The following is a 12,649-nucleotide window of genomic DNA, read 5'->3' as shown; positions in this document are numbered from 1 at the left end:
CCTCATGCCAGCCCACACATATCCGCCACCACCCAGAACAAAGAATGGTCCTTGTCTTATGTATATACAGCGGCATAAAAAGCCTTTTCTGTCCAGTGAATGCCTAATGTTTGTGGTCTGTACTGGCCGACAGTAAAATTTATATCCAGTGACCGCCTAATGTACCTCAAGCCACATAATCACAAGTTCTTTTCTGTCAGGTGAATGACGAATTTTTGGGGCCTGTACTCTCGTGGCATAAAATAAAATGTTTCTAGGCTCCAGCAGGGCACATTTTTGAGAGTTTCCCTTTAAGACACATAAAAATGGCCCCTGATTAAAATACCTATTTTTTGTGGGAATTTTTGCCAATGATCCCCCTCTGGTATATCACTGTCTAGGTTGCGGGACTTTTTGTGCACTTCTAGTAAGTATTTGGTGGCTGCAAATATGACCTGAAGGTTTTTCAGGTTCGCCTGCCATCAAAGTCAACGGAGCTCACCGCGAACGCGCGGTTCGCGAACATTTGATCGCGAACGCGCATTCGCGAACCGTCCCGGCCGATGCTCATCCATCACTACTGACTGGTTTTCTGACCCCCCCACCTTCCCAGTAAGGCAAAACTGTGCACATTTCAGAGTGGTCTTTTATTGTGCGCAGCCTAAGGCACACCTGTGCAATATTCATGCTGTCTATTCAGCACCTTGATCTGCCACACCTGTGAGGTGGGGTGGATTATCTCGGCAGAGGAGAAGCGCTCACTGACACAGATTCAGACAGATTTGTGAACAGTATTGGAGAGTAACGGGTCTTTTGTGTCTGCAGAAAATGTTTCAGTTCTTTGAGTTCAGCTCATGCAAAATGGGAGCAAAACCGGAAGTGTTGTGTTTATAGTTTTGCTCAGTGTGTCTACTATAAGACTGCTCCCATGTGCAGGAATGTGTTATTATGTCGCAGCAGATCTCTGGGAGACCCTTTAGGAGAAGGATGTCAGATGTTTTGTTCTTGCAGATGTCCAGGACGTGTGTTGACCTGTGCGGTGTTGTGCAGTATGGTGGCAGTATATTGTGATATCACTCTACTCCCCTTTTGTCACTTTATTTATCAGAATCAGGATAATCATAAAGATCAGGAGATATGTGAGATAAGCGGCGCCATGAAGCCAAGTGAAAAGTTAAGACATGAAGCAGCAAAGTCCAGAACTCTGAAAGACATAACATCGAAAAACTTAAGTGATTCTTCCGTCTTGATCACTTACACATGTGACTTACCCCGGAGAACATGGACGTGACCGGTCTGCACCCCAGAGGGGAGTCCATGGTAATGAATGGCATAATCTGTGGCGTTATATCAGCCTCCCTGCTTGACACCCTGACCAGAGGTAAGTCTCCTGACACCCTGACCAGAGGTAAGTCTCCTGACACCCTGACCAGAGGTAAGTCTCCTGACACCCTGACCAGAGGTAAGTCTCCTGACACCCTGACCAGAGGTAAGTCTCCTGACACCCTGACCAGAGGTAAGTCTCCTGACACCCTGACCAGAGCTAAGTCTCCTGACACCCTGCTTAGTGTATCTGTATGCCATGGTCTTGTGGTGAGCTCACACCCCTGATCAGAACATTCACCTGAAGGTTTTTACCAGTATAATAATATGAATATTACATGTTTGCGTATGTCTTAGCGCCCCCAGGAGCTCATTTGCTTTTGTTCACGTTTCGGCCACAGATTTGCACCTTTCTCATTGGAGCGGTGGCTGCACGTCCTCGATGTTGGCGCTATACATGGAGCCTCGGGGTGACTTGTAATACACGTTGGGACCCCCAGTCACAAAATGTCATGTTTTGTGGAAAAAGTCAGGTCAGAAGCAGAAGTCTCGGGGTCCTCCCCTCTCCCCGGTCACCTGCTATGGACCTGCTTTCCGTTTTGTTTCCTGAGATCGTTGCGGTGAGGTTTGAGGTGCGGACGGTTGTCATCATCGTACACAATACAAAGACCATGAAGCCATGGTGGAAATATCCATAGAAAGCAGAGGAAGGTTAAAGCCGGGACAGAAGAGAAGGGGGTCTTCTTCTGGACGTATTCAGGGTAACATTGGGATGTTTTCCGGAGGGGGGAGCGGGAACGCCGGTCCATCAGTGCTCTGGTTCTCCGAGTCTTGTGGGGTCTCCGTCTTTGGCGATTCTGGGTTCACTGCACAGTTTTCTACGTCTGTGAAGAGAAAATAAAATCTTGTATTGGGGATCCTTTAGGCCATGTGCAGCGGGACCGCATCCAGAGGCATCATGGGAAAGGTTTCCAGGAATCTATGTATGGTTCATCCTCACCCACCCTTACAGGTCGCCACTCACCTGGAGTAATGGGGGCAGTTCTTCATGGTATGCCAGGAGGAGGCGCTGCTGGCCCCAGTCAACACATTAACTTTAGTGGATTGCAGTGGCAAGATGCGGCCACTAGATGGTGCTGCACAAAGTGCTGCCCCTTTGTGAGATGGAAGGAGCGGGAGAAGCCTCATAGAAAGCGCAGAGCGGTGCCATGTTGGTGGAGTTGGGTACATGTGGAGCTTATTTCCCCTGCTGGGGGTGCAGCCATGAGAGGCCTGCTGCAGCAGCAGAGACCGGGTCGCCTAAGGGAAAGGCTTGTCCAGAATGTTAAGGGGAAAAATGTTACAGTAGTACCGAGTGTTGTGTGCATCGACATAGGACATCATTAATGGGGCCTTAAGGGGCCTGAGCGTGGAGGCTGCATTGACCTGAGGATGGCCGAGGATGCAGGCGACGGTCCAATTAATACCTCTTGGAACGCCCACGCGGGAAGGAAGAAATCCACAATGTAGCAAAGAAATCCCAGCGGGCGCTAAATCTTCAATTCATGTATCCTTTATTTCATCTTTGTAACAATGGACGCGTTTCGGCCCGTCCAGCCTTCGTCAGGTTAATACAATAGTTCAACATCTTAAATAGCAGTAAAATCAATCACCTGTGGTGACGTCAGACGCCCACAAAAAGTGTGCGGTACCCAAATCGGTGCCATCCAATGATCTCACACAGCATAACCTCACTATGAACAATGTAACAATGTAACAATGAGACAATGCTGATAGCGCTCAGCGCGCGGCGGCTCATCTCTGATAATTGTCATTTACAATCTGATATAACGGCCACATCATTTACACCTGTATCATCTCAATCCTCTGGGCTGGAACGTGCCCCGAGTGCGGACCGATCGGCTTCTCTCCGAGACAATTGTCGTGGTGTCTCCCCCTCTCCTGGAGTCTCAGCCGGGAAATCCTAGGCTGGTGCTTATGAAAGGAAGTAACAAATTGCCCGTGCGAATATCCGATTTATGCTTGCTGATACCATCTTTTACCGCTTGTATGGTTTCTCTCATGTACAACAAACCACAAGGACACTTAATACACAACATTTGCAGAATAACAGGTAAAAAAGCTCTTCATTTTAAAGGCTTTTCCTGTGTGGGGATGATGGAAGAAATCGCCTTTAATGAGATGAGAACACGGACACAGTGCAGACAAGGGAAAGTGCCGCTCTGCCCACGACCAGCTGTCCTCTGTACGGACGTGGTTCTCATAGCGCCAAGATCTGCACGGACCAGTTGGTCTCGGTAAGTGGCACTACGCTTGTTGCACATTAAGGGTGCATTCCTAAATTCCGCAATTTGTGGGTACGCCTTACCCGACAATGGGCAATGTTTGCGTATAACGCCATCGAATGCTCCATTACAAGGATGATATTTATGGGTAAATGCAATGCGTGAATCTCCCATCCTCTTCTCTGTTCGTACTGAAGTGGTGGCCTCTGATAATATCGGAGGTGGGCAACCTCCTAAATCTCTGCAACATCTCATCTATCCTCTGTTCCTGCCATTCTTTTCACCCTTTGCACCTGTGATTTAGGAATAGCTTTCTTTAAAGGAGATGGACGTGCACTCGTGGAACGCAACCCGCGGTTTCTGTCTCCTTCCTATACAGATCTGCAGATGACCCTCCTCATCCTTGGTGATCAACGTGTCCAAAAAACACTCTCGAGCCCCTCGCGGCCTTCTTAGATCTGCTGAATGGAGTATTTGCTGAGATAAAATTTACAATCACCTATGATCAGACTGAGGTGAGTTTTTGGACACATTGATCACCAAGGATGAGGAGGGTCATCTGCATACAGATCTGCATAGGAAGGAGACAGATAAGAACCGCGGGTTGCGTTACACGAGTGCACGTCCATCTCCTTTAAAGAAAGCTATTCCTAAATTTGTTACTTCCTTTCATAAGCACCAGCCTAGGATTTCCCGGCTGAGACTCCAGGAGAGGGGGAGACACCAAGACATAATTGTTCCGGAGAGAAGCCGATCGGTCCGCACTCGCGGCACGTTCCAGCCCAGAGGATTGAGATGATACAGATGTAATGATGTTGCCGTTATATCAGATTGTAAATGACAATTATCAGAGATGAGCCGCTGAGCGCTGAGCGCTATCAGCATTGTCTCATTGTTACATTGTTCATAGTGAGGTTATGCTGTGTGAGATCATTGGATGGCACCGATTTGGGTACCGCACACGTTTTGTGGGCGTCTGACGTCACCACAGGTGATTGATTTTACTGCTATTTAAGATGTTGAACTATTGTATTAACCTGACGAAGGCTGGACGGGCCGAAACGCGTCCATTGTTACAAAGATGAAATAAAGGATACATGAATTGAAGATTTAGCGCCCGCTGGGATTTCTTTGCTATGGTCCAAATAATGGCTGCAATAAGGTTGAAGCGCCTGCGCTGATACCACTGGCTTCTCAGTGACAACCAGTAATAGAGGGACTGAGGGCAGGTGAGACCCTGCGGTGTCACACCAGGCACACAGACCACCGGAGGTGCGCCTAATTAATGACCAGGTGCATCCTCATATCATGCATATCTACACATATAACCAGAACCCATACCTGTACATATAACCAGAGCCCATACCTGTACATATAACCAGAGCCCATACCTGTACATATAACCAGAGCCCATACCTGTACATAGAACCAGAACCCATACCTGTACATCTAACCAGAACCCATACCTGTACATAGAACCAGAGCCCATACCTGTACATATATCCAGAGCCCATACCTGTACATATAACCAGAGCCCATACCTGTACATAGAACCAGAACCCATACCTATACATATAACCAGAGCCCATACCTGTACATATAACCAGAGCCCATACCTGTACATAGAACCAGAACCCATACCTGTACATCTAACCAGAACCCATACCTGTACATATAACCAGAGCCCATACCTGTACATATATCCAGAGCCCATACCTGTACATATAACCAGAACCCATACCTGTACATATAACCAGAGCCCATACCTGTACATATATCCAGAGCCCATACCTGTATATATAACCAGAGCCCATACCTGTACATATAACCAGAACCCATACCTGTACATATAACCAGAGCCCGTACCTGTACATATAACCAGAGCCCATACCTGTACATATATCCAGAGCCCATACCTGTACATATAACCAGAGCCCATACCTGTACATATAGCCAGAACCCATACCTGTACATATAACCAGAGCCCGTACCTGTACATATAACCAGAGCCCATACCTGTACATATATCCAGAGCCCATACCTGTACATATAACCAGAGCCCATACCTGTACATATAACCAGAACCCGTACCTGTACATATAACCAGAGCCCATACCTATACATATAACCAGAGCCCATACCTATACATATAACCAGAATATATACCTGTACATATAACCAGAGCTCATACCTGTACATATAACCAGAGCCCATACCTGTACATATAACCAGAGCCCATACCTGTACATATAACCAGAGCCTATACCTGTACATATAACCAGAGCCCATACCTGTACATATAACCAGAGCCCATACCTGTACATCTAACCAGAGCCCATACCTGTACATATAACCAGAGCCCATACCTGTACATATAACCAGAGCTCATACCTGTACATATAACCAGAGCCCATACCTGTACATATAACCAGAGCTCATACCTGTACATATAACCAGAGCCCATACCTGTACATATAACCAGAGCCCATACCTGTACATATAACCAGAGCCCATACCTGTACATATAACCAGAGCCCATACCTGTACATATAACCAGAGCTCATACCTGTACATAGAACCAGAGCCCATACCTGTACATATAACCAGAGCCCATACCTGTACATAGAACCAGAACCCATACCTGTACATCTAACCAGAACCCATACCTGTACATATAACCAGAGCCCATACCTGTACATATAACCAGAGCCCGTACCTGTACATATAACCAGAGCCCATACCTGTATATATAACCAGAACCTATACCTGTACATATAACCAGAGCCCATACCTGTACATATAACCAGAGCCCATACCTGTACATATAACCAGAGCCCATACCTGTACATATATCCAGAGCCCATACCTGTACATATAGCCAGAGCCCATACCTGTACATATATCCAGAACCCGTACCTGTACATATAACCAGAGCCCATACCTGTACATATAACCAGAGCCCATACCTGTACATATAACCAGAGCCCATACCTGTACATATAACCAGAGCCCATACCTGTACATATAACCAGAGCCCATACCTGTACATAGAACCAGAGCCCATACCTGTACATATATCCAGAACCCGTACCTGTACATATAACCAGAGCCCATACCTGTATATATAACCAGAACCTATACCTGTACATATAACCAGAGCCCATACCTGTACATATAACCAGAGCCCATACCTGTACATATAACCAGAGCCCATACCTGTACATATAACCAGAGCCCATACCTGTACATATAACCAGAGCCCATACCTGTACATATAACCAGAGCCCATACCTGTACATAGAACCAGAGCCCATACCTGTACATATAACCAGAGCCCGTACCTGTACATATAACCAGAGCCTATACCTGTACATATAACCAGAGCCTATACCTGTACATATAACCAGAGCCCATACCTATACATATAACCAGAGCCCATACCTGTACATATAACCAGAGCCCATACCTGTACATATAACCAGAGCCCATACCTGTACATATAACCAGAGCCCATACCTGTACATATATCCAGAACCCGTACCTGTACATATAACCAGAGCCCATACCTGTACATATAACCAGAGCCCAGACCTGTACAGATAACCAGAGCCCGTACCTGTACATAGAACCAGAGCCCATACCTGTACATATAACCAGAGCCCATACCTGTACATAGAACCAGAGCCCATACCTGTACATATATCCAGAACCCGTACCTGTACATATAACCAGAGCCCATACCTGTACATATAACCAGAGCCCATACCTGTACATATAACCAGAGCCCATACCTGTACATATATCCAGAACCCGTACCTGTACATATAACCAGAGCCCATACCTGTACATAGAACCAGAGCCCATACCTGTACATATAACCAGAGCCCATACCTGTACATATAACCAGAGCCCATACCTGTACATATAACCAGAGCCCATACCTGTACATAGAACCAGAGCCCATACCTGTACATATAACCAGAGCCCATACCTGTACATATAACCAGAGCCCATACCTGTACATATAACCAGAACCTATACCTGTACATAGAACCAGAGCTTCCATTCACCTTGCAATCCATGTGTTTGCTCCTGTCTGAGCCTGGAACACACTGAGAGTATCATGGCGCCTGATTTTATTACAAGACCCGGAGGCTTCGTATTGCTATTCTCCTTCTTTACTTCTGACCAATAGCAGCAAAGAAAACATAAAAATATTGAAACATGTCATCAGCCCCTCCCCATAGTCTCTCTATAACAGGCCACACCGCCTGCAAAACCTCCTCTTTCTTTGCTGCTGACCGCAGATAAGTAGTGTGATTTATTGAGCTGTATTTGTGACCCACATATCTAGTGTTTTAATGTTCATTTTATCTGTATTTTATCTTTTCCCCCCTTTCTGGGGCTGTTACAGAGTGTATATTACACAGGTTTTCTTGTCCCTGTGTTCTTACTAGGTTTTTTATAGCCTGTTCGGTTACCAAGGAGTTAACTCGGCGCCCCCCCCCCCCCTCTGTATGTGGAGCGCTTGCTCCCTTATCTTATCTTAGCCTTACTGTGACCTTCTCTGTTCCTCTTGCCGGACGGACCATTTTCCCGCCGCTTCTTACCTCAGTACGGCTGCCTGCTACCTCTTCAGGTTTCTTCTTTTATCCCCTTTCTTACTGGCCTGGGGCAAATCCCCATCACCAGTACTTATTCCACATCTACTATTAACCCTCTACTCCCCGATCGCAGTATATAACAGAGCTGTTTAGTGATACAGTTTTCACAGCTCACTGTCAAACACCATTGCTGCATATCTTACCATCAATAAGCTCAATATGCCAAACAATGTGCACAGTGGCCAGGGCCCTGCAGAGGAGGAATTTCCTCAAGCTGAATTAACCCCTTCGGGGGAGGATGGTCATACTCTGACCCCTGGTAATCAGTCCTTTGATATTCAGGCGTCATTGTCAAGCGCCATAGCTGCAGCCATGGGATCTATGACTTCGGTCATTTCCCAAACAATTGCTCAGGCCCTTGCTGCCCATCCTGCTACCTCCCATACCCCACAGCCCGTCATGGTGTCCTCACCCACCGGGCCAGGGCCATCTGCCTCCAGAAAACGTAGTAAAGGTGATGATGTTTCCACCAATGTTGGCGCGCTTGGTCCGCGCAAGAGAGCCTGTACGCGTCAGGCAGAACGCACGCGCAATTGGAAAAGTGCTAGAGCACTACAGGATGTGGATTCCGACTCTGATATCGGATCCGATGAGGAGGCCATGGATGATGCCTTTGATGAGGCAGAGGAGGACCCATCAGGGGTCATAGATGATACCCCCCTACCCGGGTGTAGCTCCCTAACGTCCGTTGCAGAAGGTATGCCTGCATCATTAACGGACCCCTCTGGGGAACCTTTGTTCGACCCAGACTCGCTCCACCACCCCCGCTCGGCTGAGTGGTTACCATTGGAGCACGTCTCCAAATATTTGGAGGCTAGAGTGCGCTGTCCTCTTTCCAAAGAGGCTCGCAATAAGCTTAGGGCGGAATGCCCCAGACCCGTCATCCCTAACAGGGTATGCGAGACTCCTGCTGTTGACCCCAAAATGACGCAGTTCCTCGCAAAAACCGGCTGGAACCCGCGTAGGGGTCTGGAGTCGGCGTTAAGGTCCTGTCAGGACAAGCTCCTGGACATATTTGGGCCGCTAGCCAAACTATTTGACCTGGCGGAGGTAGCAAAGGCAGAGAACAAACAGGTTGACCCTATGGAATTGCGCGAATGGGTACAACGTGCCAGTTGCATAGCAGGAAACGTGAATACGTCCCTGGCTATAGAAAGGCGGAAAGCAATTCTTTTCAAAATCGAACCCAAGCTATCAAACCTAGCTCTTACGGAGGCCGGTAAAGAGGCCCAGGGCCTATTATTTGGAGAACCTTTTATTAAGGATCTTGGGAGGTTCGTTGGGGCTTTCACTGCCCTTGACAAGGCCCAGAGCTCCATGAAAAGAGTCTTTCACGGTAGGGTCTCTACCAGGGCCGGCAGCTTTAGGGGCCGCCTGTCCGGCCGTGCCCAGTTTCAGTCCCGAGGTTCGGGCCGAGGCTCCTTTTCGCAGAGATCAACCTTCCAGGAGCACAGACGGGAGCCGTCATCTTTTTTCCCCTCACGAGGAGGTTCCTGGCGTCCAAGAGGATACAGAGGAAATCCTAATTCCAGACGCCCCTATGGTGAGTCTACCAACTCATTCCAATTCTTTAAGTGTTTGTGTAGGGGACAGGTTACGTCTTTTTTCTCCAGCTTGGTCCCGTATCACCTCAGACCAATGGGTCCTATCCACGGTAAGGGGTTTCCACATCGAGCTGACGTCCACCCCGCTGTCCATCCCACATCCACATCCTGTGGTGCTGTCAGCGGAAAGCCGCATACTGGTCGACTCAGAACTGTCGGATCTTGTCCGCAAAGGGGCCATAGAACCAGCTCCTGTGTCCCCTTACAGGGTGATCAGCAATATATTTCTAGTGGCAAAGAAGGGGGGCCAACTTCGCCCCATAATCAATTTACGCGCCCTCAACGCGTTTGTCAGATACCGCCATTTCAAGATGGAGGGCATCCATCTCCTTCGGGACCTTCTACAGATGGGCGATTGGATGGTCAAGTTGGACTTGAAGGACGCTTATCTTACTGTCCCAGTAGAGGACGCGTCCAGGGATCTTCTCTGTTTTTCTTGGCAGGACAGGATTTGGCGGTTCACATGCCTCCCATTCGGCCTCTCTTCAGCTCCCTGGTGCTTCACCAAGCTGATGCGCCCGGCTATGGCATGGTTACGCAGTCGAGGAGTTCGTCTCATTGTATATCTGGACGACATCCTGATCATGGCCCAGGATCGGTCGGTACTGCTGAATCATCTGCATTGGACCATGGATCTTCTGGCGGATCTGGGTTTCCTCATCAATCAGGAGAAATCTTGCCTCATCCCGTCTCGCGAGTTGGAGTTCTTGGGTTTTCTGGTGGATTCCACGGCGGGAACACTCAGCCTACCTCCGGCCAAGGTTCGGTCAATACGGAAGGAATTGTGCAAAGCCAGGTCATCTGCCCAGATTCCTTTACGCCAACTAGCCAGGATCATCGGTCTGCTGGCCTCTTCTATCCAGGCGGTTTTTCCGGCTCCGCTTCACTATCAGGCCCTTCAGCGCCTGAAGATTTCCCACCTACGGGCGGGAGTTTCCTACGCGGATTGGATCTCACTGGATGAGGAGACCAAGGAGGAGCCTTCCTGGTGGATCCACAATCTGCAGGCTTGGAATGGCAAGGCTATCTTCGGCCATCGTCCGGATTTCGTGGTGGATTCGGATGCCAGCCTGTCAGGCTGGGGAGCTCATTGCGAAGGGATTACAACTGGAGGCGGTTGGTCAGAGGCCGAGGCAGGATTCCATATCAACGCGCTGGAATTGTTGGCGGGATCTTTCGCGATCAAGAGCTCCACGAGGGACACGGCCAGATCCTGCATCCAATTACGCATGGACAATGTGTCAGCGGTGAGGTACATCAACGGCATGGGCGGAACCCGTTCCACCATCTTGGCTCGGTTGGCGAAGGATTTCTGGGACTATTGCCTAGACAAGGAGTTGGTTGTTTTAGCGGAATATCTTCCAGGGGTCCAGAACATTCATGCGGACTGGAGTTCTCGGTATCTTTCCGATTCCAGCGACTGGCAGTTAGATCCAACGGTTTTCCGTTCATTAATGTCAATTTGGGGCCCTTTCTGCATCAACCTCTTTGCTTCCCGTCTGAACTCACAACTAGACCGCTTTTACAGCTGGCGCCCGGACCCGGAAGCCGAAGCGGTGGACGCGTTCCTGCAGGATTGGTCCAGAGATCTGCTCTACGCATTTCCTCCATTCCAGCTGATTCCCAGGACCCTGATTCAAGTACGACGGTATTCGGCGGATCTGGTGCTACTGGTTCCGTTTTGGAACTCCCAGTCATGGTTTCCCCACCTTCTGGAGATGTTGATAGAGATCCCGTACCTGCTCCCGACATCTCAGACTCTCCTCCGAGGACCGAATCACCAATTTCACCCTCTTCTCCTGGACGGATCCCTGCGCCTGTTGGCGTGTCGGATTTCAGGGGACCCTGGGAGGTCCCAGGTGTTTCGGGAACAGCTAGAGTCCTTTTGGAAAATGCATGGGCCCCAGGCACCAGAAGATCTTACAGATCAGCCTGGGGATCTTGGGCTCGCTGGTGCGTGGCTAGGAACTTGGATCCCGTATCGGCACCTGTAACGGAGATCTTACATTTCCTATCTTCTTTGTTTGACCAGGGCAAGGCTTATCGCACAATCAGCCTGTTCAGGTCGGCTATTTCTGCCTCCCATCAAGGTTTTGATGGCACTCCTGCGGGGCAACATCCTTTAGTATGTCGTCTCCTGCGCGGTTCTCGGATGTCTCGTCCTCCTAGGCCTAGATTTTCTGCCACTTGGGATGTATCTTGTGTCCTTTCCTTTTTATCTTCTTGGCCTCAGAATACGGACCTTTCCCTGCGGCAACTGTCGGTGAAGCTAGTCACTCTTTTTTGTCTTATTTCCTGCAAGCGGGTTTCAGACGTCCGGGCTTTGGACTATGATGCACGCTCGTACACCCCGGAAGGGGTCTCCTTTGACATCTCTAGGAGGACTAAGACCCACATACGATCAGTCGCTTATCCTGCTTTCCCGGCATCGCCTTCTCTTTGTCCCGTAGCGTGCCTCAAGGAATATGAGGCGCGTACTTCTCTTCATCGGTCACGAGAGTGTCCCCAGCTTTTCCTTTCTACCATTCGTCCTTTTGCCCCAGTGACCACTCCCACGCTGGCTAGGTGGATGAAGTGGATCATGGAGCTGGCAGGCGTGGACACTTCTATATTTTCGGCACATTCCGCTAGGGGGGCATCTGCTACCTCGTTGGCGGTTTCTGGTGCCAGACTGGAAGACATTTTGAAGTTGGCAGACTGGTCCAGAGTATCCACGTTTAGGGAATTTTATTTTCGGCCAGGTCCTCACGTTTTCTCAGCAATTATTGAGAATTTGTCTTAACTTTGAACTAGC

General features: G+C 48.8%; 1 protein-coding gene across 1 annotated transcript in view; it reads right to left on the bottom strand.

The window, feature by feature from the left end:
• Nucleotides 1-1,061: 1,061 nt before the first annotated feature.
• LOC120994308 overlaps nt 1,062-12,649 on the bottom strand; it is a 47,850-nt gene continuing 36,262 nt past the window's right edge. Inside the window, exon 6 of the mRNA XM_040422773.1 lies at nt 1,062-2,186. Within this exon, the coding sequence (XP_040278707.1) occupies nt 2,059-2,186 (128 nt within the window). The 3' untranslated portion in view covers nt 1,062-2,058. The remainder of the gene's footprint in view (nt 2,187-12,649) is intronic.

This window comes from Bufo bufo, chromosome 3 (assembly GCF_905171765.1).
Source record: "Bufo bufo chromosome 3, aBufBuf1.1, whole genome shotgun sequence".
Taxonomy (NCBI): Eukaryota; Metazoa; Chordata; class Amphibia; order Anura; family Bufonidae; genus Bufo; species Bufo bufo.
The sequence above is the reverse complement of the archived record's forward strand: the minus strand, read 5'-3'. Positions and strand labels throughout refer to the sequence as shown.